Source organism: Plectropomus leopardus, chromosome 20 (genome assembly GCF_026936395.1).
Source record: "Plectropomus leopardus strain MGB_pleo_1.0 chromosome 20, ASM2693639v1, whole genome shotgun sequence".
NCBI classification, from domain to species: domain Eukaryota; kingdom Metazoa; phylum Chordata; class Actinopteri; order Perciformes; family Serranidae; genus Plectropomus; species Plectropomus leopardus.
This window is the reverse complement of record NC_142195.1, coordinates 652,141-679,181: the sequence shown is the minus strand read 5'-3', so window position 1 is coordinate 679,181 and position 27,041 is coordinate 652,141. Positions and strand designations below refer to the sequence as shown.

The 27,041-nt window shown below is 41.1% G+C and overlaps 1 protein-coding gene across 2 annotated transcripts; it reads left to right on the top strand.

Annotated features, from left to right (window-relative positions):
- The first annotated feature begins 5,426 nt into the window (after positions 1-5,426).
- prrc1 (proline-rich coiled-coil 1) lies at positions 5,427-25,994 on the top strand. 2 transcript variants are annotated; one of them, XM_042508988.2, is made up of 9 exons: positions 5,427-5,679; positions 7,658-7,770; positions 13,076-13,474; positions 14,259-14,404; positions 15,896-15,998; positions 16,102-16,265; positions 19,190-19,293; positions 19,691-19,793; positions 22,750-25,994. In XM_042508988.2, exons 2-9 carry the CDS (start codon positions 7,674-7,676, stop codon positions 22,957-22,959), a joined length of 1,326 nt encoding a protein of 441 aa, XP_042364922.1. In that variant the 5' UTR covers positions 5,427-5,679; positions 7,658-7,673; the 3' UTR covers positions 22,960-25,994. The 2 variants fall into 2 exon arrangements, with proteins under 2 accessions (XP_042364922.1, XP_042364920.2); XM_042508986.2 differs by lacking the exon at positions 5,427-5,679 and adding an exon at positions 6,781-6,803.
- Positions 25,995-27,041: the final 1,047 nt, after the last annotated feature.

Genomic DNA, 27,041 nt, shown 5'->3' with positions numbered 1-27,041 from the left:
AATCTCCTTCAGTATAGGATACACTGGAGCATCCTTTACCAAAGGAAAGGAGAAAATCCACCCCACAATTTCTTCCTCTTCTTCTGTTAGGTTTTTATGGTAGACTAGGCACTTCTAGGGCATTGCTGCCTCACGCCATTGACACCAGTTACTACACCCTAGTTGGCACCTACTGACCTAAATCCTGGGATGCCTGTGGCATGGAGAAAGTCAAGGATTTTCCTGTCAATTCGTTTTTTGTTGTGACACTCCCCTAGAGTCCTCAATTTGGATGCACCTTGCCTACCAACCCGCAGCTGAATAGAAAAAAGATGGTGACCCTTGCTCTCCTCCTCCCAACCCCCTGCCATTGTTCTTTAATTCCCTCTCTAATCAAACTACTACATTCACCTCTACCAAGTAACACCCTGACATCCATACTCTCCCGTCTAAGCGCAGCCTTGGCCATCCTGTGGAATTCCCAGTACTCACACAGCAGATCACTTGCAGACAGAGCTGAGCCCCAGCCTTTCAATTCTATCCAACATTTCAGCCCCAACTTACTCCGCCACAGTCTCAGAGGGGCCTCCCCCATCTCCACCAACAGAACCAGGATCGGGGTGGTACGGAATGCTCCAGAACACAGCCTCAGCGCCCTCGCCTGAACTATATCCAGCTTACCTTACACAGATGGCACCGCCGTAGCATAAGCCAAGCATCCATAGTCAAAGACAGACCTGATCATCACTCGGTAAACCGAGGTGAGAGTGCCTCTGTCAGCTCCCCACGAGCACCCAGAGAAGCAACACATCAGATTAATAACTTTCTGACACTTCTCAGCTATATGCCCAACATGCACCCCCCAGATAATCTGCTCATCAAACCACACAGTAACCTTCCTCTTACCAAACACTACATATTTAGGCTTCTACTCAGACAACTTAAATCCCCACCTTTCTGCCCACTGCTCCACCTTACTAAGGGCTTGCTGCATTTGGCCCATAACATAATCCACATTCCTGCCTCTCTTCCAGACAGCCCCATCATCAGCAAACAGCAACCTCCCAAAACCACAACCAACTTCACAGAACATGACATTCACCATGTCATTGAACAAGACTGGACTTATCACGCTCCCTTGTAGGGTTCCATTGTCTATCCCCACTGTCTCAGACAAGGCATCTCCCACTCTTTCCTGTATAGTCCTATCCTTCAGAAAGTCTTTAACCCAGTTAAGCATTCTACCACCAATGCCAGAATCATACAATTTAATAACCAGACCCTCTGCCCAAAGCATATCATATGCCTTCTCTATATCAAAAAAGACAGCTGCCACCACTTCCTTATTTGCCAGGGCCCTCCTAACATCCAAATCCAACACTAGAACTGAGTCCAGCGTCGACCATCCCAGTCTAAATCCACTCTGACACGGGGAGAAAAAAACCCTGCCTTCAAGCATATGAACTAATCTGTTAGTGACCATCCTCTCCATAGTTTTGCACAGCACTGATATAAGGGCAATGGGCCTGTAGGTCCCTTGGCTAGTTGCAGCCTGACCTGGTTTCAATACAGGCACAACTACAGCATGCATCCACCCTGCAGGCAACCTTCCAGTATCCCAAACTGAATTAATCAAAGCCAGCACCTCATCCAACACAAAATCACTAACATGTTTGAGCATTTCAAACCCTTTTCCATCCTTGCTTGGCGTGGTATTCCTCCCTGTATGTATAGCCTTCTTTAACTCATACAGACTGAAAAACACATTACCTTGATCACTGTTGTCACTATTATAACTTATGTACTATAACTATAACTATAACTTTTTGCCCTTGGTGCAGCATAACTTCATGCTGCCTCATTTGAGCCCCCTGCCCGACATTTACCACACTGTGCACCATCCTAAAGGCATCAACACACGTTAGCCTTGGCCAGGTTATCAGAAACCTCATTGCCCCCTTTAACCAGTGTTGCCAACTTCTCTGTAAGGGAAGTAGCTGTTGGCTCTCTCAAAAGTAGCTAGAAGTAGCTAGGTGATGTAATCAACTGATTTGCATAGTATGAAAGTCTGAGAGAGGCAAAATTAATAGAAAAGGCTGACCAGGTAGTTTACAACCTAACTATTTATGTATTTACATTTTTTTTTGTTGCCATATAACTATGATGTTACTTTTTTCTTTTCTTTTTTTGTGATCTCATGAATGTAGAGTAAAAAAAAACGTGGTCTTGTAGCTTATATTTGGCCAGAGAAGCGAGGAGAGGGACAAGACACTGACTGAGTGCGTGGGTGAGATTGACTGAAACAGAGTGAACTGTGTGAGGGATTTTGGGGTGTGAAACTAAAAAAGAGTGAATATTTAAACAAAAACTTCTTTGTCTCTGCTGTAACCGTACAAAATCATCATCTGTAATTGGTCGTGAGCTGCACATGCGTGATTCATTTGCAGGGCAGGCAGCTCTTGCCCTGCCTGTGGTCACGAAGTCCACAGCAGGTTGGGACTGCAATGGGGGGGCACAGGATAATGAGGGATCCCTCTTCCAGGACGTACAGATGTGCAATAGATGTCGTAAATAACAATTGAATTACAATTATGACAAAAGGGAAAGACGGGGGCAGAGATGCACAGCAATAATGGAAACGGACGCATATCATATTACAATGAAGACAGGTGTAAAATTATTAAATGCACTCTATGAAAATATTGTGGGTGTTGAAAAGATTCCCATGCGTATATTGATCGTGGAGCCATGGCTCATAATAATGGCAGTAGAAGGTTACGTCAAGCACAATCATGGCATCTGCGCAACCAGGACCCACAACACAGGAGTAGCTTCAGACAGGACCACAGCAATGGCAAAACCAAGACCACAATCAGGGTGAGCCAGGGGTACAGTATCAGTGCAGTCACAGCACGAGCACAACCAAAGGCAGGGTCACAGCACCAGCACAGCTATCACAATCAGGTATAGCCAAGATTACAGCCAGGATCAGGGAAAACTAGGAAACAAGGGAACAAGAATGCCCTGGAGAGGCAAGATAATCTGTCTATAGTTAGCTAAAACCTCTGGATCGACAGTGGGCTTCTTTAGAGGGGGTTTGATGACAGCTACTTTAAAGGACTGTGGTACATAGCCCATTAATAAAGACACATTCCTTGTATCTAATAAAGAATTGTCTATTAAGGGTAAAACTTCCTCAAGTAATCTAGTTGGGATTGGGTCTAACAGGCATGTTGATGGCTTGGATGCGGAAATCAAATTAGAGAGTCGGTGAAGGTTAATGGGAGAAAAATGGTCCAAATAAATTCCAGGCCATGTTGCCATATCCAAGCTACCTGTGTCCGAGGTCAGGTCAGTTAAGGGCGAGAGGTGATGGATTTTATCTCTAACAGTTATAATTCTATCATTAAAGAAACTCATAAAGTCATCACTGCTGAGGGCCAAAGGAATACAAGGCTCTATTGAGCTGTGACTCTGAGTCAGCCTAGCTATGGTGTTGAAAAGAAACCTGGGATTGTTTTTATTTTCACCACCTTATCGTGGTGGAGGGGTTTGCGTGTCCCAGTGATCCTAGGAGCTCAGTTATCAGGGGCTTTATGCCCCTGGTAGGGTCACCCATGGCAAACAGGTCCTAGGGGAGGGACCAGACAAAGTGTAGCTCACCGGACCCCTTCTGATGAATACGGAAAATGGTTCGAAGTTTCCCTCGCCGGGGCCCCCCCACTGGAGCCAGGCCTGGGGGTGGGGCTCAGTGGCGAGCGCCTGGTGGCCGGGCCTCTACCCATGGGGCCCTGCCGGGCACAGCTCGAAGAGGTGACATGGGACCTCTTTCCCGTGGGCTCACCACCCATAGGAGGGGCCAAAGGGGTTGGGTGCTGTGTGAGTTGGGCGGCAGCTGAAGGTGGGGACCTTGGCGGTCCGATCCTCGGCTGCAGAAGCTAGCTCTGGGGACGTGGAATGTCACCTCTCTGGTGGGGAAGGAGCTTGAGCTGGTGCGCGAGGTTGAGAAGTTCCGACTAGATATAGTCGGCCTCACCTTGACACATAGCATGGGCTCCGGAACCAGTCTTCTCGAGAGGGGTTGGACTCTCTTCCACTCTGGAGTTGCCACTGGTGAGAGGTGCCGGGCAGGGGTGGCAATACTTATTACTCACTCAAAGAGTTTTCCAGCCCAAGTTACCACGTATCACATGGTTATAAAAATTAAAAAATTATTAATTCATTAGGCCCCAGCGTATTTATCTGCCTATCTTTCTATCAATCTATCTATCACGTGACCGCCCTGATTAATTTTTTTTTCACTATTTTCCATTAAATCACAAAAAGAAATTGACATAAACAAAATTCGAACATTATTTTGAAATTCGTTTTCTCCATTTTGGTTTAAAACCAAACATTTGATCATGGAAAAACAGCTCTGAACTTCTGTTTTCTTGTTTAATGGTTTAAAACAAGTAAACGAGGAAACAAGCCATTTTCTCATTTTTCATGCAGTTCAATCCCGTCTGAAAACTAATTATACTTTCATACCGTGACCCATACCCCGACCTTTATCTATTTGGTTTAGTTCCCTGGGCTTTTATTTTAAGGTCATTACTTTTACTTCCGCGTCACGTGACTGTCCTGATTCATTTCCTCACTATTTCCCATAAATCACAAAAAGAAATGAACATTAACAAAATTCGACCATTATTTTGAAATTCGTTTTCTCGATTTTGGTTTCTAACCAAACCTGGGATCATGGAAAAACGGCTGTGAACTTCCGTTTTCTCGTTTAATGGTTTAAAATGAGTAAACGAGTAAACAAGCCGTTTTTTTCGTTTTTCATGCAGTTCAGTTCCGTCTGAAAACGAATTATACTTTCGCTCATATGTACAATAGTGGATCTAACACGTCGTATTTATTTTCATATTTATTATTTTAATTAAGTCATATAAGGATTCATAGCGATAAATATGAGGGAAAGGGAGCGTGACAGTGAGCAACCATTTCATGTGACAACGTTACATATCACTTCTGCGACTGGCAGCCTACATTCCCCTTTATTTTAATTCTCACCATGATTTATTAGGCTATTTTTCACCGTGTTGTCCTCATTTAACCTTTATAACGAGCGTAAACAACGAGGTGAGAACGAATGGGGCGAAGTAGGCCTGATAAAGATAATAACAATAACATAATAATATTAATAATAATTACTATAGTCACAATCATAATATTAATACTCAGAGTTTATGGCGCACAACACCCACGTTACATAAGACTTGAAGAAAGCAGCAAATGAAGATTTAAAACAAAAAACAAACACAAATAAATTACGGAAAAACCCTGTTTGTTCCCTTAAAAACCAATCCAGTGAGGATGTGCTTTTTGTAGTCCATCATGTGAACATTGTAGTTTCATGACAGCCGTTCACGTCAATAACATCCGCCGTTGCATCGTCACAGAGCCGAGGAGAAGTGCAGTCGGATTCTCTAAACACCGCGATCATCTTTTCCTAATTCCTTATGAATTCTCCTTCACATCCTTCCTTGACCTCGTAAGGTTTTGTCTGGAGGTTAGGGAAAAGTGGTTAGGAAGGGAGATTATTTGATCTTTTCGACCCCCCAGTCGTGTGTCTAGCATACGTGGCAACACGTGACGTCATTAAAGTGAGTCGGTGGCGTATTCATGGGTGTACAGAGCTAGTAAAGCTAGCAGGTGAGTAGCGATAGTCCAGCTACGTGTCCTGTAATCTGAATTAAGGGCGTATAACACACATTGGTGATTGTTTCTTGGAGAATTTGATTAAAAAAATGTACTTGTCGCTTTTACTGCACCTACACCGCTTTGTTTTGTTAGAGCCGAGCGCGCGCGTGTGTGTCTCCACATGTCCCTCCAGCTGAGTTCTGTAGGAAGCTAGGCTCAGTTCATTTCCAACTCCTACAGCGTGATGTCGGTCGCTTCTTAACAGACAGAAACAGTGGAGCGTTACTTCCAGGATGTCTTTATTACACGAGACAAGCTTAGCCTAGCACTGTTTCTGAGCACAGTTAGCATGAAGCCTGTCTACCGTGAAACAGCCGTGCTGTGCCGTGCTGCTAAACATGTCAGCGCGTGAGTGTGGTAAAGTGTACACGTTGACAGGGAGCAGTAGGTGATGTGGCAGATGTCTCCTGTGTATCGTAATGTGCTGTTATGATTGCAGCACAGTACTCCCTCCTTGCAGTGTTAAACATGAAGCAGTGAAGGTGCTTATCACCAGGGCCGCATTAACCTGGGGCCCTGGGGCAACAATGAGCTGTGGACCCCCACAGTTCAGTGTGTGTTAGTATGTGATAGTTTCATTGATTTTATTCAGTTATATGCGAAATGTAAGGACAATGGCACCTGAGGTAAAAAAAATAAATATTTTTAAAGTAGATTTTGGGTCAGGGCCTCAAACTAGTGTGAAAATGCAGGAACCTTTTGGTCCTCATATTAACCCTTTCAAACCTGGAGCAACAGTGTTCTTTTGCTGGGTTTAGATCTTAGCCTCTCTATAAAGACGGACGGTGTGCCCCCAACCTACCCCTGCTACGCTTAAGTAAAGCTAAAATATGCTAGATACGATCTTGCACTGGTGACGTCATTTGGAGCTGGAGTCTGCACATAAGCGATACCCATGGTGGAGGCGTTCCCGCCAAAACACGTATTCAGGTCATCAAAACATCGCTAACAGCCCCATTGATTAAAAACAAGATCCAGATTAAAAAGCTGTGCTTTAGGGGAACTGTCATGTTGTCCATCTTCCATCATCATAGACAATCTATGGCTCAGATGACTTTCACATGGCACCTTTTAAGGTCATTTCCTTTGCTTTTTTAAACCTTTGCTTTTACTTTTGCTATTTTTATTTGTTTTTGTTGATTTTTTGTTCTCTTTTAACTTAACTGTTTTTTCTGCTACTTTTCAGGTAATTTTCTTGGGTTTTTTATGTCTTTTTTTACTTTTTTGTGCTATTTTTTGGCATTGTTTCTTCTTAAGTTGCTCTTGAATTCTTTTCGTAATTTGAAACAAAGTAAGCTAATTTTCTCAGGCTTCAAATAGTTAATATAGGCCTACATTTCAGTGTAGTGGTGCATAATTCAAAACAAATCTGTACTTTGTTCAGTTCAATTCAGATAACTTTAGCCATCCACAGCAGGACATTTAGACACTAGGCAGTAAACATGGGGACATGGAGATCTGCTTTGCCCAGTTGGTAGTTCAGCCTTGCATATCATCAAAGAAGTTTAAACATGTGTATCTTAGGGATGCAGTGGTCTGACTTTTTAGGGTGTGTACTCATACTGAATATACATCTGATGTTTGAGCAATGTTTCTCCCACATTTAAAATCTGTGTTGTCACTGCATTACAGTAATAGGATTTAAGGTAACTTGATACCAGGGATTGGTAAAATTTTTGACTGAATCCATGTAACTAATAGTGGAAATACAGATTTTTTTATAATCACTGACAAAACTGTATTTAATGTAAGCCAGTTTTTCTGTGCAGTCTATGGTTGATATCTAATATCTGCTGCTAAACCTGAGCTTATGGGATGGGCGTGTGCTCAGTTTATATATGCAAGCATTAGAACTGATGCCCTGAACAAGATTAACACATCCTGATTGATCCCAACATCCTCCTGATGTCTATTTTTTTCTGAATTGTAGGTATAAGGGTGAGAAGATGATGGAAGAGAGTGGGATTGAGACTACACCCCCAGCCAGCCCCACACCTCCTCTGACTGTGGCTGCTGCAGTTAGTGCCCCACCAGTAACCATGGGTAAGAGCTGATCTATGAAGTATTGATATGTGAGCAGACCAGGTTCCCTCTGCTGTGAAATAGAGTGGTGAAGGGTTGATGTATTTTTGTAGGCCAACCCAGAAGTTGGCATCACACTTGTTCCTTGGTCAAAAACCTTATGAAATTTTTAAATGGGATTTTTTTAATTGCAAGACAAACAATACAAACAAAGACCAAGACATTTGACAACACAGGATAGATAACATATAAGCTGGACGGTTTTACAGTTTTTACAGTTAAACAAAACAAAAAAATTGGGGGGGCTGTTTTCTGTGTGTATGAGATATGTGTGTAAGTGTGGGTGTGTTTGTGTGTGTGAAGGTGTCTGTGCATGTAAATTTTCTTTGTGAGAAGGACACTGAGTATTCAGAGTGGTTATAGTAGAACAGCAAAAGATTTTGGAAGACCAAGAAAAGAAAGGTTGATGTTAGGATGTTTTTCTAGATATTGGAAATAGTTGGCTACCAGGGTGGTGCATCACCCAGGCAGGGCCAACGCGAAGCGTAAATGAAATCGCCAGAAACAAAAAGCTATTGTTAGGTTTTAAACACACTACATCATGGTCGCATGACTTAAACGTCACCACCCCAAATCGTTCAACTTCTGATTTGATTTAGCGCACACAATCGAAAAATATCAGAAACAGATAAATCTACAAGTTTGGGCATGACTGTTGCTATAAAGCTGTAAAGGTGGGCGAGTGGGTTGAATGAGTTTTAGGGTCCAGTGTGATGACGTCTAATGTTCCCGACAATGTTGTTATATATATATATATATATCTTATATTCTCATTTTATTATTATTTTCTTATCATGTTTTATGTGTATTTAATATTTATTATTGACTGTTTTTTCTAATAGAGCTTCTAGCAAAAATATAGTGACAATAAATAACTGTAGCCTATGAAATCAGAATCAGCACATTAACCACAACGCAAAGCGGTGTTTTAAGACAACTGATGTTTTCAGTTCATCACTTTTGAAACGTAAGAATGATCATCAAGGAGAGTGAGTGTGAGCAATCATCCCGTGTGACAACGTTACATTTTACTTCTGTGACTGGGAGCCTATATTTAGGGCCCAAGCACCGAACGGTGCGAGGACCCTCTTGAAATCCTTGGAATTATTATTAGGGCCCGAGCACCGAACTGTGCGAGGACCCTCTTGAAACTGAAGGAATTATAATTATTAATATTAGGGCCCGAGCACTGAACAGTACGAGGATCCTCTTGAAACTGAAGGAATTCTTATTATTATTATACAACACGGTCGGTGTTACACAGGTGGTTAGCACTGTTGCCTCACAGCAAGAGGGTCTATGGTTCGAAACCCAGTTGGAACTGGGTTCGTCTGGGTTCGGTCCATGGACGGGGGCCCTTCTGTGCGGAGTTTGCATGTTCTCCCCGTGCCTGCGTGGGGTCTCTGGCTTCCTCCCACAGTCCAAAGACATGCAGGTCAGGTTTATTGGCATGAAAGGTTGTCTGTCTATATGTGTCAGCACTGCGACCCTTACAAGGACAAGCAGTTATGGAAAATGAATGAATGAATTATACAACACCCCAATACCCATACCGTAAAACCAACAGGAAGTCAGCCATTTTGATTTGAAGTTGTAATATTGGTGTATTTTTGGCCATTTTCAGGGGTTGTAATCTTGAGAACTTGTCCTAGAGCTTTCATCAGATTGACTTCAAATGTTATGCCTACCTTCATAAAACCTCCGACAGCAAAAGTTATTCAAATCATGACTTTTCATCACACCATGTGATCTGTATGAGGCATCTAATTTGCATGTTCTGCCATGAACCAGGAAGTAAACAGGAAGTGGTATGTAACTCTGCTGTAAATGGTCCAATATAACCCAAACTGTTTGATAGGAGTCCCACCCTGAACACATCTGTATGACAATTTTAAGCGATAATGAGAGCGCCACCTATTGGCACAAGAAAGGCAAAGTTTTACAGTAAGATGTCCAGTTCCTAGCAGGTTGACTCAATTGATCTCAAAATGGTCTCAAAAAATCTTTAAAACGTTGATAATGCTGGAAGATGAATATTGAGAGTTTTCATTGAAAGGCGTTTCCGAAGTCGGGTGGACAATTTTGATGTGTCGACATGACATCAAAAACTGTTGGAACTTCGCCCCAGATGGTCAGATCTTTACTAAATTTCACAGATTTGATAAGAGTCCAGGCCTGAAAACATCTGCAGTGCAATTTTGAATCTTACTCATACTGCCACCTATTGGTAGCAGGAAATTACTGTTTTACCCTTTGATTTTTCCCCTGTAGCAGGTTAATTTAATTGACCTCATATCAAATTAGAATACTGTAAAGACCTTCATGATGCACAGGAATTACACTTTTGCGTTTTCATCAAACGCAATTGCCAAAGTTAGGCATTATTCGCCATAAAAATGGAAGCACTTTTTGAGAGGCAAAGCATACACCAAATCTCACCAAACATGGCACACACATCATAAGTCCTAAAATGTGATATCTGATGTAATTGTTTTTGCACTGATGTGCCAAAATGGCTGTGTAGCGCCCCCTACAGATTTCAACAAAGTAGCCCCTGTGGTACATTTCTAGAGCTACAAAACTTGGGAGGCATGTGAAACAGCCCAAGACCTACAAAAAAGCCTCTTGGACCCATACCCTAAACCCAACAGGAAGTCAGCCATTTTGAATTGAATGTGCAATTTTGGTGTATTTTTGTATATTCTCCTACAGATTTCATCCGATTGACTTCAAAATCTAAACATCCTCTCAGAAGGCCCTGGACATCAAAAGTTATTACATTTGTGAGTTTTCGTCACACTGTGTGGCCGTTACTGAGCCAAATATTTCCATGTCTCGCCATTAAGCAGGAAGTAGTTTATAACTGAGGGACATGGTCCAATCTGCACCAAACTTCACATGTTGGATGACAATCTTGCCCTGAACACATCTACATGACACCTGTTACCATAACTTTTAGTGCCCCCTACTGGCAACAATAAATGTCATGGAAATTAATTGCTTCCTTCTTTAATGGACTGCTCCTACAGATTTTATCTGATTGACTTCAAAACCAGTGACAAAACCTTTAACACCTTAATGATGCCTCCCTCTGAAGTATAGGTTTACCATGAACGCTGTTGCCATGGAGACCCAGTGGTTGCTGCCAAAGAGGAAGTTGTTGTAACTTCACTTTGCATTGACCAATTGGCCCCAGATTTCACAGTTGTGGTCAGGCTGCAGCCCTTATCACATCAACAAGTCATTGAACTATGATACTGACTGAGCCACCTACTGGCAACAGGAAGGACGCCTCGTACCACAACTATCTTTTGATTTTCATGAAATCTACATGTTTTGGTCTACAAATGACGTAGACCAAGATGTCATAGATTTTGTGTGTCCAAAGGAAGTAATTCACCATGTGAAATATCTCACTCAAGGGTCCAAACTCTGTATACTTTTTCAAACTTGTGCAGTTTCATCAATAACATACGCCGTCGCATCATCACAGAGCCGAGAAGTTCAGTCAGATTCTCTAAACACTGCGATCGTCTTTTCCTAAGTCCTTATCAATTCTCCTTTACATCTTTCCTTGACCTTGTGATGTTTTCTCTGGAGGTTAAGAAAAAGATTTTGTGAACTTTTGGACCTTAGCCTTAGTCTTTTAGATGAGGGAACTGGAAGTGCAAAAAGCATTACAGACTTGACCACTCTATGTCCTGCCCAATAAAAAAAAAACCTACATGAATCATTGAATAATTAAGAGAAGGACACCTCTCCAAATGTTTCTTCGTGTTATGTGTTTATGTAAAACTAACCAAAAATAAGATCAGCTAGTATATACTGTAGTTATTTTATTGAGCAATTGATCATTGAACAATCAAATATTGACAGTTAGTGTCTGTTTGAATATCTAGTATTGATTGTGTTATATTACTGAGCTCCCCCTGTAATCCTAATAATCAGAATCAGAAATAGTTTATTGATCCTCTGAGGGAAATTTTGGTTTGTTACAGTTGCTCTGATGCCAGAATTGAGAATTATAGCAGGTAGAAATAAGTACAAGAACAAGTATATAAAAATAGAAATAATGTAAAAGTAGACAATTGGATAGATATTTATATATAGAGATATTAGATTAGATATTTTAAAAAATAAAGTATGTATAATGTATAATATATGTATAAGTATGTTGCGTATGTAAGTATGTAAAATAGAAAAATTGTGCCTTATGCTACATAAAATGCATCAAACTAGTATGTAAGTTCAAAAAAATAAATGTGTGCAATGCTACAATGAACAACAGAAATACACACAAGAATAACAATAAGAATGTACAATATATACAGTATATGTCACATGTTAAATATAGCCTACATTCAAGAGTTGAAAGAATACTGCACATTTGAATAATTACATTTGAATAATTTCAAAGAGGATTATAATTATGGTAAATAAATTATGGGATTTTAATTGTCATGTCTGAACATAAGGCAGTGAATATTACTTAAGTTGTAATTATGGTTCAGTTAGGGTTTGCCACATTACATCACAGTGTCACCTACTGCGCCTGTATGGCACATTTCAGACTTCCCCGCAAATAAATGAACTCTAACAGACACTAAAAACAAAGTAAGAAGGATCACACAGTTCCATCACATTTTTGACAAATGCACTCTGTTAACATTCTAAACAGCATACACCGATCAGATAAAACATTCATGTTCGTATTTCTTATCTTGAAAATAGGCACTGTAACTGGAAATTATGCTTCACATCAAATCTGATCCTAATCAGGTGGCGATATAACTGACAGCCAAAAAAGGGAAAACTTAAAAGGCCATGCCCCTCACATCCTCAACAAGAAAGCCGGACTGCAGTCCGGACTGAAACCTGTACACATTATAGTAATGATCAAACAATGTGCAATTGCTCTCACTTCTTCAGACAAGTTGAAACAGGTTGAAGTGATTTTGTTCGGCTCTGTGAGGCTTGAAACCCACTTTGCTGTTGCCTGTGGCTTTAATATTAGGCAGTTGAGATTCTTTCCCTGTTGGCTGAGAAAGGGACCCAGGATTGCACCTTGCGGCTATATTTTATTTACTTTAGCATTTGTGGTAAATCATCAAACAGCAGGGACACTTTGCTTTGTCCCAGCTGTAAGAAAGAATCCAGAGCGTCAATCAGATACAGTGAGAAGGAAGGCTAACAGTATGTCGAGCAGTTGACAAAAAGCCCAGGGATGTGTGTGTCTGAGGTGTAACATGACTTCGTTGTATTTCAGGTCTGTCCGGCCCACTGTCTCTTCCTGCCACCAGTTCCATCTCCATTGGTTCCCCTTCAGTCTCCACCTCCCTCCCCCCTGTTCCCTCCCTCTCCACGTTCAGCAGCCCTTTGGCTGCACACCCCTCCCAGTCCTCCAACCTACCCCCTCCCTCCACACTTGCCTCTCCTTTCACAAGCAGCTCTCCCTTTCCCCCTTCCACCTCCCCCTCTTTGTCTCCTCTGGTCCCCCCTATTGGACCACCTCCCCTCTCTGCTCCTGGCATCTCAGCCCCCCCTGCAGGCGCAGCCGTATCTAACTTCTCCATGAGTGCCGGATATGACATCACACGGGGTCACGCTGGTCGAACACCACAGACACCACTGATGCCAACATTCTCCAGTCCCACCACCATTCCAGGTAAGAGCCACCTGACTTCTTCTGTGAAACACACATGATGCAAGATTTTCCATGAAGCCAGGCTTACAACACTTTCACACTGGAAGTGGAGGAGCCGCAAAGTGTGCTGATTTTTCTTTGGAGTGCTGTTTGCTTCCTTTCAGTGCGTATGTTACCTAACTGGGTTGATACAGGCTCTGCCGTGGCACTGAGCTGCGTTGGCTGTGAGATTATCTGGCAAGAAAACATACTGGTAATTTAGAATGAACTATATGAAGTATAAATTATATATGATATGAATGATGTGATGGGCGGCACGATGGCGTTGTGTTCTCCCCGCATGTTCTCCCCGCGTCTGTGTGGGTTCTCTCCGGGGTCTCCAGCTTCCTCCCATATTCCAAAGACATGCAGGTCAGGTTGATTGGTGACTTGTCTGTCTATATAATGATTACTGAGTAGCAGGTGGCACCTTGTACGGTAGCCTCGACCACCAGTGTGTGAATGTATGTGTGAATGGGTGAATGTGTAGTGTTAAAGCGCTTTGAGTGGTCAATAAGACTAGTGCTATACAAGTGTAGTCCATTTACACACACATACACACAAATAATAATGATAAAAATATAACAATAAAAATCAAGGATATTTTCTTGGTATTTTTATTTTTTGTTGTATTGAAAACTTACCATACTGTGATACCACTGTGTTGTAGCGAACCAACTGGCAGTTTTGTAAAACATCACGCCCCTTAAATATATCAGTACAGTGTTTTTTTTGGGTTTTTTGTTATTTGAATAATTTCTTCCAGGTGTTGTGCCAAACCCCATGGTTCAGCAGCCAGCCATGACAGGAGGTTTAGATGCTACATCACCTATCACCTTCCCAGAGGAGCAGGAAGATCCCAGGGTGTCCGGACATGGCACCTCAGGGGGAGGCATCTGGGGCTTCTTTAAGGTAATATTGCTAGAATCAAATCTAAGCTAATTGGTTATATTTCTTTCTAAAACAGGGGGGAAACAGGCAATGACGAGCATGACAGGAAATGGCCCACAAATTGCAAGTAATTAGTAAAAGGTGATAAAGAAAAAGACATTAAGGGGGTGGGGGTGGGGGAGCTTATTAGAAAATAATCAAAAAAAAGGGAAGACTTCCTTAAAACTGAATACTGAATCTTTAACCATTAGAATGATATATACTAAAAAATTATGGTACAGGAAAAAATAAACATATACTGTATATATTTTTCTGCACCTTTTGGGACATTTTCTTGTTCTCTTTAGTTTAAACTTATCTATCTATTTATTTTGCTTTTTTAGTTTTTTTTTTAGTTTTTTGGGGGTTTTTTTTGTGTGTGTGGTGGTGGTGGTGGGCTGCACATCATTTTTTGCCATCTTGGTTTCCACAGATGTGTGATGCACTTTTGTCCAGTGGGTGGCAGTGTGTGCCATGATCCGCCCAGGTCTGCCAAGTGGCTTAAATGCAACTATAGCATCAGAACCATCAGAACCCATGCATACCTGATGCATATAGAGGAAAATAGCTGTGGAATAGAGTGGTGAAGTAATGAGTCCTAAAAGGCGTAAGTCCGTTAGCCTCTAAGCACTCCCGGTTCCCTTGTCCAAAAGTCTATGGGTTTTTTCAATGGGTTTTTGGTAAAATGCCCGGAATAAGGTCTGTGGTTAGCACAGGCTTAAGATATTAAGACGTTTTGTTCTGCAGCATAAAAGACATCTGCTTAAACCCGATTTTTGAACTTTTAAGGTTTTACTCATCTCAAAGAGGCGGTTGCTAAAGGTGGCTAATTGGGACTACAGTGTTTGTCGGGGACGTTAGACGTCATCACAGCGGACACAGAAACTAATTAAACCCTATTGTCTGCCGTTACAGCTTTACAGACTCGCACTCAAAGTTTTATCTGTTCATAATAATTTTCGATCGTGTTTTAACGTGTTGTTACAGTGTTTGTAGTGGTGACTTTTAATACGTGTGACCGCAATGTAGTTTGTGTATAGCCTAACAATAGCTTTTTGCTTCTGGTGATTTAATTTACACTTCAAAACACACAAAAGTGGTGTTCATCTGTGAAGATTATCATGCTGAATAAAACGTGTAAGTCTTGTAAACTTGTGTTCGTCACAGAGCTTATTTTTGGCAATAACCAAAAATCCCATTCAAAAATCCCATAAGGTTTTTGACAAGGGAACCAGTGCGATGCTAACTTCCTGGTTGGCCTACAAAAATGTCATCCCTTCACCACTCTATAGTTGTCCACTAGGGTAGCAATAAGAAATGAAGCTGTTAGATGTGTAATTGTAGCTGAAATATCATGTCTTACATGTCAGTAGTAGTTTCTAGATAAGAAGTGCAAACGTGATGAATGCGTGTGACTGACCAGGTCCATCTTGGCACTGAATGACATGATGTGCTCTGTCTGTGTGTGTTCAGGGAGTAGCAGGTAACCCTGTCGTAAAGACAGTCCTGGACAAAACCAAGCACTCTGTGGAGTCCATGATCACCACTCTGGATCCTGGCATGGCTCCGTACATCAGTAAGTCCAGCAGCTCTCTCCTTTTCACCACATGACTCCATGATAACAGCTGACCAAAAGTTCAAATGTTCTCCATAAAGGTTCACATGTTGTTGCTCTCCAGAATCTGGTGGGGACATTGACATTGTGGTCACTTCGGATAAGGAGGTAAATGTGGAGGCAGTCAGAGATGCCTTCCAGGAAGTTTTTGGGATGGCCATGGTCACTGGAGAGCCCGGTCAGTCCAACATTGCCCCACAGCCTGTGGGCTATGCAGCCGGCATCAAGGTCAGTCCACTGCTGCTTCTCTTAATGTGCTCATTTCATTTTTTTTCTTAAGGTTCTGTATCAAAGTAACAGAGAAGGCTGCGCTACTGCAGCCAAGCTTTACACTTTTACAGGATCGAGTTTCATCAAACCCATTCCTTTGTACTCATCAGTTCTGACCAAAACTTTTTGAAGTGCTTGGACATGTTGTAAACTAATTTCTTGTTGCATTTCGAGTCACATGTTTTTGTAATGCAGCCAGAAAAGGCTATGAGGCCAGAGGGAGGAAATACTGTTTACATCTGCTGAAACAAGTGATTAAATAAATCCTGGCGGTTAACTCACCTGCTAGAGTGTGTGCCCCATATGCCGAGGACTTTGCAGCGGCCCGGGTCCGATTCCAGCCTGTGGCCCTTTGCTGTGTGTCATTCCCCTTCTCTCTCCCACTTTTCCTGCCATTCTACAGCTGTCCTATCAGTAAAGGGAAACATCCCAAAAAAATAATCTTAAAAAAAATCCTGCCACTCACAGTTCTTTTATTATCAAATAGTTCATGCTGTAGCCCATGGTTTCTGTTTGAACTAGTGAAAGATGTGTTTGGACCGCATTGCACTTTCCTATGACTGATACTGTGTCCAGCTCTGCTGTGTATTGCTACATCAGCTCTGACACATTCATCCAGAGACTGTCCCTATGACTGTGTCACTGTCTTGATGTAAATTCTGAACAGCATTCCTTACAAAAGCTAACTAATGAAATGAATCAGTGCGTGGTTTCAGCTCTAGAATTTAGTTGGCTGACAGTTCCAGTGTTGTAGTCCAAATGATAGACACTCAGAAATACATGTCGACTCTCTGAGGACATCAGTGCTTCACTCTGCTCCCTCTCCCTGCTGTTCTGCTGAATTGGCAGGGTTTGCTATAGTGTGAGGATCCAGTCGTGTGGGGACATTTCTTTTGACTGTTTGAGGGTCAATTTTTGAAAATTTTTAATTGACTTTTGAATTTTTAAACAAAAACAGAAAGACAAAAACTTATACACACAACCAAAAAATCCCATTCCAAATCATCAAGAGATGCTGCAGTGTATAAGAATTAAATTAAGAGAAAGTAAGAAAACAGAGATATGACAGGAAATTAATCAATAACATAGCGCATACGTGTCGAACAGTCAGTTGTCTCCTATCAGGGACTAGCCAGTCGATGTCTCTGTAAGAAGGAATGCAAGGGTTTCCAGAGTCTCTAGAATTGGTCTGATTTATGATTGAGATTATATGTCTGTTTCTCCAATGAGCTGATATCTATGATATCTGTATGCTGATGGTGGGGACCTGCAGAGCAGACCGTTGTAAAAAGATGCACTTTTTAGCCAGAAATGAGAGGATTATTAACAGAGATTCGGTGTCCATAAAAGAGTTTCTATCTTGTTGTTTAAAAGGTAAGGAGGGAGACTGTGCAAATGGTGTATTGTCTCCATAGCAACGACTCTGTGTACTTTCGTTTTACTTTCCAGCTTTTCAGGCTGATTTTTTGGCTGAATTTAATTTCTTAACTCATTAAAAAAAAGATGAAGACGGTGGGAGAGAGATGCTTGTTAAAGGTTCAGTTTAGTGTTGAAGCAGCCAAAGCATAAACAAAACAACCTGTTTGTCAAATAAATACTCCAATATGATTTCAATAACTAGCACCAAGTAAGTCTGCGAGTGAGTGAGTGAGTGAGTGAGTGAGTGAGTGAGTGAGTGAGTGAGTGAGTGAGTGAGTGAGTGAGTGAGTGACAGGCTCACATACAGAGTGCAGAAGCAGCATCCTCTGTTCCACATCTACAGAGTGACGTGTCAACAGCATAGGGATGCAAATGACATGGATTGGGCTCAGCGGGAAGCAGGGCGAGCGTATACGCCGTCTGCTGACAGTTTGTTCCTAACTACTTCGCTACAAGCTGATTGGCTGTTGAAACATTTGATGTGCCTGGTGTTTTAAAACCAGCTGCTTCTGATTTGATCAGCTGTGTCGCAGGTAACAACATCAGCTGACATGAGTGGAGCTGAGACTGGAAAGTCCACACGGAGACACCCTGAGACTTTCGCCTACAGTGTTCTGAAATGGTTTAGACTCATCGCTAATCTTTAGTCTGACCCATTCCTTTTTCTTTCTTTAAGTAATTGTGTTTTTGTGGCCACTCTCTTGTAAAGCCCAGCTCTGTGGAGTGTGTGGCTTAAAGTGGTCCTGTGGACAGATTCTCCACTCTGATACTTATACAAAATATTTAAATTCACTGTCCTGTTCAAAGGCTACTGCCAACAGCTAACAGCAACTTCTAAGATGGAATATTGTCTTGCATGCCACTCAGTGCATGAGTTTACATTGTGAATCAATCAACAAGTCTATATCTTAACTCTGATCATTCCATATTATGTTTTTTATGGCTGTCTTGTATGACATATGCTTTAGTGATGATCTAGCTTTAGTGATGGTGCTTAAAAAAGGTTTCGGAATTTCAGCCTATTTATACAAACTGTGAATATTGTCTTTCCTCACTTGTAGAAAATAAAGTGGAGTGTCATTCCTGAGCACTCCAGCAGCACTAAAGCTGTTCTGCTCTAAACACTCCAACCTATTCTTTTTTATGCCTGCACGTCAGCGATGGCCAAGGTCAAAGGCATTATGTTTTTGGGTTGTCTGCATGTACGTATGTCCGGCCCATTCTGGTGAACGTAATATGTCAAGAATGCCTCGAGGGAATGTCTTCAAATTTAACACAAACATTCACTTGGGCTCAAAAATGAGCTGAGTAGAATGTGGAGTTCCAAGTTAAGTTCCAAGCAGCAGTAAAGGGTCTGTAATTTCAGTCGTGTGTGTGTGTGTGTGTGTGTGTGTGTGTGTGTGTGTGTGTGTGTGTGTGTGTGTGTGTGTGTGTGTGTGTGTGTGTTGGGCGTGTGTGCGCAGGGGGCTCAGGAGCGCATTGACAGCCTTCGTCGAGCCAACGTGATCCACGAGAAGCAGCCAGTAGTCTCTTTGGAAAACTTCATTGCTGAGCTCTTTCCAGACAAGTAAGGAGACAACCTCTGACACTTGCAACCACCCGCACACACACACACACACACACACACACACACACACACACACACACACACACACACACACACACACACACACACACACAAAGAACCAAAATGTTTTCTTCTTCAAATTATTTAAACTAGCTATAAAACTTGCTATGTCTTTGTCCTTGTGATCACCTGCAAATGTAATTCTTTTTATGCTGGTGTCACAGTGAGAGCCTCTACTGTGTACAACATTCCCCCTGAAAAAATGGAACATTCAGTTCTTAAAAATAGTTGTCTTGCAGGCATCACTTAATAAATGGCCTGATGTATCCATGCAAATAATGTACATAATATAAATAATAATGAACGCAGATATGTAAAAGTCTTTCATTGTCTCCAGGTGGTTTGACATTTGCTGCTTGATCCTGGAGGACCCTGTTCACAGCATCCATATCGAGGTCTTCACTCAGGCAACGCCTGTGGCTCTAGATCACGTCCAGCAGGTACAAATCACAAACTGTTTCTCTTCATTACCCTCAAGTATCTGAAAACATGATTGTTATGGTGAAAAATTTGAGATTTTCAGAAAAAAACTATTTGGTGTTAAAAGTAGAAGTTATGAGAATAGAGTGAAGGTGTCAGTATGGCTCGTTAAAAGTGCACCTCAGATCAGTGATAGCTGGTAACCTCTCTTTCTCTTGTCTAATCTGGCCCTGATAATAAGGTCATCATTTGTAACTTTTTCTTGTGAAATTACTTTTTATTCTCAAATTACAGGGACTTATTACTAAAAAACCTAATTTTTCAAGTAAAATATACATATTGTTAAAATATCAGGACCTTTTTTATTACAACTTTATTTAAACAACATTCAGACTTCTCTTTCTTAAAAGTTGGAGTTAATGCGATCATTTAATTCATAGTAATGGTATAACTGTTTTTTTAAATTAATGACATCTACATGGACATCTGCATTTTATCAGTGACTCTGGAAACAACACTGATAATGGAAAGAGGAAAAGAAGCATGGTTGGAGCTGACAACTGTTCAGTCAAATATAAATGAAAAGATAGTAGACATACTTCTCTTTCAGTCTCCTTCAATCTCTTATCCAGTGCAGGGTGTTGGCAGGGTGGAGCTTCCAACACTTTTTGTTTCTGTGCTGTTTCAGCAGACTGATGATGTATAGTCTGAATTTCCTTGGCGCTGGCATTTTGCATTTATTTACTGTACACATCTGTGTATAAGATGAGGACGGTGTGTCGTTGTCACTCCACTGTTTTAGGGTCTGTGAATAGAAACACATCCAACATGCCACCAGTCACCGGGACAAGGAAAAAGAAACCTGTACAGGGAGTGCAGAATTATTAGGCAAGTTGTATTTTTGAGGATTAATTTTATTATTGAACAACAACCATGTTCTTAATGAACCCAAAAGACTCATAAATATCAAAGCTGAATATTTTTGGAAGTTGGAGTGGGGCTTTTTTAGTTTTAGCTATTTTAGGAGGATATCTGTGTGTGCAGATGACTAGTACTGTGCATAATTATTAGGCAACTTAACAAAAAACAAATATATACCCATTTCAATTATTTATTTTCACCAGGGAAACCAATATAACAGCTCAACATTCACAAATATACATTTCTGACATTCAAAAACAAATCAGTGACCAATATAGCCACCTTTCTTTGCAAGGACACTCAAAAGCCTGCCATCCATGGATTCTGTCAGTGTTTTGATCTGTTCACGATCAACATTGTGTGCAGCAGCAACCACAGCCTCCCAGACACTGTTCAGAGAGGTGTACTGTTTTCCCTCCTTGTAAATCTCACATTTGATGAGGGACCACAGGTTCTCTATGGGGTTCAGATCAGGTGAACAAGGAGGCCATGTCATTAGTTTTTCTTCTTTTAGACCCTTTCTTGCCAGCCACGCTGTGGAGTACTTGGATGCGTGTGATGGAGCATTGTCCTGCATGAAAATCACGTTTTTCTTGAAGGATGCGGACTTCTTCCTGTACCACTGCTTGAAGAAGGTGTCTTCCAGAAACTGGCAGTAGGACTGGGAGTTGAGCTTGACTCCATCCTCAACCCGAAAAGGCCCCACAAGCTCATCTTTGATGATACCAGCCCATACCAGTACCCCACCTCCACCTTGCTGGCATCTGAGTCGGACTGGAGCTCTCTGCCCTTTACCGATCCAGCCACGGGCCCATCCATCTGGCCCATCAAGACTCGCTCTCATTTCATCAGTCCATAAAACCTTAGAAAAATCAGTCTTGAGATGTTTCTTGGCCCAGTCTTGACGTTTCAGCTTGTGTGTCTTGTTCAGTGGTGGTCGTTTTTCAGCCTTTCTTACCTTGGCCATGTCTCTGAGTATTGCACACCTTGTGCTTTTGGGCACTCCAGTGATGTTGCAGCTCTGAAATATGGCAAAACTGGTGGCAAGTGGCATCTTGGCAGCTGCACGCTTGACTTTTCTCAGTTCATGGGCAGTTATTTTGCGCCTTGGTTTTTCCACACGCTTCTTGCGACCCTGTTGACTATTTTGAATGAAACGCTTGATTGTTCGATGATCACGCTTCAGAAGCTTGGCAATTTTAAGAGTGCTGCATCCCTCTGCAAGATATCTCACTATTTTTGACTTTTCGGAGCCTGTCAAGTCCCTCTTCTGACCCATTTTGCCAAAGGAAAGGAAGTTGCCTAATAATTATGCACACCTGATATAGGATGTTGATGTCATTAGACCACACCCCTTCTCATTACAGAGATGCACATCACCTGATATGCTTAATTGGTAGTGGGCTTTCGAGCCTATACAGCTTGGAGTAAGACAACATGCATAAAGAGGATGATGTGGTCAAAATACTCATTTGCCTAATAATTCTGCACTCACTGTATTTTGTATTTTCAGTTTTATAGCATCAGAGTTTCTGTTGGTTTTACAGCCTGTTGTCACCTGTTGCCTTTTGGAAAAGTGTTTGTTCAGTGTTCCTACAGTGTAATACACAAGTGTTTGACATGTTTCTTAATTTAACAGTGAAAATAGTTTACCAAAGCAGCAGATGAGCAAGATACTCTCAGTCCCCAGCAGGAGGATTGTGTCTGTCTTTGACACGTGCACTACTGACTGTTAAAAAAGAAAAAAGAAAAGAAGCATATCCTCATAGATTTTTTAATTTAACTTTAGTTTTAATTTAATTAATAATTTTATTTTTTTGGTGTGAGTTCTGGAAGGCAAAAATAATTTGCCTTACAGAACTCACACCAAACCGTGACTCTTAAACCATAGTATGAACTGAACCGTAACGTTTATGTAGGTTTTATGTTGCAGCTTGGTATATTGTCATTATTGGGGGTGAATATCAGCTTCAGCTTTAGAAACTTTACTCACTGTCAGTCTCATAAAAACCTACAGCAACTCATTCAACTGTTTCTGTACCTTCCTGTGTACAGGCTCAGTCCCTGACGCCTCCTGACTACAACCTGCGCTGGTCGGGTCTGATTGTTACGGTGGGGGAGGTCCTGGAGCGCAGCCTACCCAACATCAACAGAACAGACTGGCATCAGGCCATGACTGGCATGACCCTCCGCCAAATGATCCAGAGTGCTGCCAAAGCTCTGGCTGGAATCTACAAACAGCGGCTGCCTCCCAGGACTGTGTGAGGCTCACAGCCTCCAGTGTCTGTCTTTTAGTGGGAGGAGGTGGAGATATGTCAGAGGAAAACTAGCTGATGGGACAGTAAGATTCCTCATGTCTCTGTGGGACAAAGCCAAATGCACGTCTTTTAAAATCTTGATGTTTGTGCTCATCTCATCATTTGTGCCCACCAACGTTCAACATGTTGGTAGGTTTTTTACTGAGAAGTTGTCAGATATCAAATCAACCCTTGCTTTAAAGAAGACTTAATCATGAACTAATGATCTTGTTATCCTCATTCAAATGTTATTACACATTGTGTAGATTAATATCAACAACCTCAACAGATATTTTATTATTTAGTTTTGTTAATGAATGCTTCTGGTTATTGAGACGATCACATGAACCATGTCCCAGTTTTATTCCATGTACCGGAGGTTGTTTACCTCGTGAACCTTGTGCAAACGCACCATCAATGACATAAAATAAAGCATTTCAAGGGGCTGCCGTCATGGAGCACAGCCAAACACTGTTCATCTGCGCACACTCCTGACACAGATCTGGCTGAGAATTGGCAAAGTATCTCTCTAAAGTAGTCCTAATCCAAAACATGGTAGACCTGAGCAGAGAGAGAACCACAAATACCATAAATCTGAGACATGTAAAAAAAAAAAAAACTCACTCAGTGAGACTTTATATAATGTGGACCTAGGTTGGGCCTTGGATAACAGGACTTGAGTGCACTTGTCAAGTCCTCCACCATAAACACTGCAACGCTGTAAACTCTACTTTGTGCTTAGGTTGGCAGAGTGCTAATGTGGCAGGAAGTATTCAAGAAACTAATGTACTGTTTAGTAATAACAGGAAATAAGAGACAGTCTATGCTGATACTGACACTACTGCCAATTTCACATCTCATTACCTGAAAGAGCTGGTAAAAAAGCCATTCTATGGATCTTGTTTCGTGTGTATATATTTGTTTTCGGAGCTGTTGGTAGCCATCTATCCACTGTCCACTTATTATTTTCTTCCCCTCTGTAAATAAGTCCATAAAAAGTCCTTTAGCCATGGCCAATTAACTTATACCAGAGGCCTTTTGGGCTAAAGTGTGTTAGTTGGTATTCTGCTTTAAAAGCGCAAATTCTTTTTTTTTTAATGACTATAAATCATTTGCCACGTAGTGAACCTGAGGCCTCAGAGGGGGCCCTTTGAGTCAGGGTTCCTGAGACAGTTTCCAGCAGTAGCAGTTGTGCTTTCAATTGGTCGACTGTTAAGAAGCATTTGATTCAGTTGAGCTGGTGATGTCAGCAAGACAACCTCTGATACTGCATCTGTATGAAGAAGTTAACCCTTTGTAACCAGAGTAAATAGGTTTATTTTTTTATTTTTTTTTTAAAGGGGGTAATGATGAACTTGGTAAGAAAAGTCCCTCACATTTCAAGAATTAGAACTTAAAATTAATAGGAAAAAAAAGTTTAAAAAAATATATATATATACTTTCAAAAACCTTGGGAAAATGTCCAGAAAACCATATTCATGATTACTTTAATTTTACTTTTGAAATTATTTTACAGTAAAATATAATACATGTATTTTTAAAAAATAAATGTCATCTCTTTTTTGGCAATGTCTTATTAAGTTTCTCATTGCCTTCTCCCCATTTTTTTTGAAAGAAACCAATTTGTCCAAGTTTCAAAGGGTTAAATCCAAGGCTGTGATGAAACAATAGAAGAACCAGTTCACATTGAGATTTGGTTTAGTAGGTTAAAACTAAAGTAGAAGGTTAAACTTGTGAACAAATTCAACAGTTCTGCTTCAATATGGCAGATTGACAACCACAGCTTGAATTCCAAATAACCATGACGCCTCTGACACGTGTGAGGAGCAACAAGGCCTTTTGTGTGATGATCATTAGATTTGTGTCGCTTTGGAGCGAGGCGTCACTGAGTATGGTTACACGCTTAACAAAACAGCCCATATTTTGCCCTTATTCTGAAAATGACAATATTCCTACTAAGCTGTTAACATGTCTAATGAAGACAAATATTCCACCAGCACTTACATGCAGCCCTGCAGACTCTGATGACGTGCTCTAACATGATTTTCTCGTCAAAATATGAAGAGGTAGAATAGCTGGAGCTGCTTGTTATTTTGTGTCTTTACATCAAAATAGTATTTTTCACAGTTGCCTACCGTTGGTTGACTTGTTGGACTCTCTCTCTCTCTCTCTCTCTCCATCTTTCACCTGCTTGAAAAGGTTGATGTTGTGATATTTGCTCATATCCAAAAGCCTGTTGATATCTAAGTCTTTCAAAAGTAAGTTAGCAGGTTTTTTTCTTCCAACCAGAAATGTGAGCTTTTCTGTTCGCCTTTTTACCACAACTTTGCAAACTGTTGGGGAGTTGATTTGTGTACAATGTATCCATGACAACGCACAGAGCTGACCGTAAACAGATAAGAGGCTGTGTGTCTCAAACTGCAGTAAAGTCCTCAGTTTGGGAGCATATTCCAAATTGGCTGTAGACATGCACAAAGAATGCTCCTAAACCCCAAATAATACCACCATATCCCACGTCTCAATCCAAAAATGCTAAACTTGGAAAAAGGCCTAATTTGGAATATTTATATAGAATATGCTGTTAACCCGCATCAAATTCAGAATATTGTCATTCGGAATAAAGGGATATTTTGGTGTACATGTAACCGTATCAGTTCCCTGATTTGCCCTGTTTGTAGCCCAGCATTCCTGCAAGTTAAGTCTGCATACTGCTCTTTCTTTGTGTTCTTCATTCATTGCACTCTGAGACACTCATCAAGCAAAAACACATTGTGACCCATGAGTAGCTGCAGCAGTAGATGAACCATAAACTGGGGTTGGATAATTGTATTAATTTATTTTCTGCTCCTTCATGCAGCTGGGACACTGTCAGACACAGAAGTTCCTCACACAGCAGACTCAGCACTGTTAGAGACCTCTGAGAAGAAAGATGACTCCCCTGTGTACTTTGTGTTCCATAAATGTGCCTTTTTACACAAATAAAATAAGTCATACTGGTTTGTATTAATGCTACATGTTTGTTCCGCATGAACTTGCCCTTCAGGTTAATATGGAAAAAGAAGACATTGAAATGTTATTTGGTAATCCTGATGTCTGGGTATACCAGCGTCATCATTATTCTTCAGGAACTGTAGGCCTACATTCTGCTAGTCCCATAGCTTTTCCTGAGGACTCAGATGTCAGGACCATTTTTTTTTTGACAGAATTTGAGATTTTTAGTGAGAATAGAAAATGCCAGTCCCTTAGACCAGCAGTTCCCAACATGTCCAGCCACGGGGTCCAGGCTTCTCCTTAGTAGTTCAAGGACCACACATTAGATAAAATACACATATTTCATTTCATTTCACAAAATGTTAAGAACATGTTAGCTCAGAGCACAAAGAAATTAAACATACTGCAAAAATAAACAGAAACAGCACTTCAAAATAAAAGCTCCATGACGTAAAGTCACTGTACTTCAAAATAAAGTGTTTTTTTACAAACTTAACATGTTCACGACTCACTTACAGGCCTTCTGGCCTGGTCCAGAAGGCCTGTAAGTAAGTAAGTCCATTCTTGGAGAAGCCTCTAAGAATGGACCGGTGACCCACTTTTGGGCCACCAGTTTTAGACCACCTCTCAGCTTTTTGGGTTCCAGTATGGAAAAGTATGAAATGTGATTTTAGTCATTTCCAGGTGTGGATAAATGGAAAAAAGGAGTATGGGTTAATATGTGTTTCCAGACAAATTACACCTATTTTTATAAAATATAAAAAAAACATATATTTTCTAAAACAAAGAAAGTCAGAATTTCTAAAATGAAATTGATCATGTAAGCAGAGTGTTTTTTTTATTGCATCTGGACCAGACAGCCAGTGCAGCCAAATGTTCATCACAGTGTGGACCAGGCTTCATGTCGTTATAAGCAAAGGCAAGAAGTGTGGTGTGACTGAACATACACCTCGACGCCTTTCCCAGTGTTGGTTGTAATGGTTTGGCATGCTGTTTAAACTTTCTATTGTCATTATGATATCATATAAAAGAACTGTGTTTAAAAAGGGAAAGGCTGCA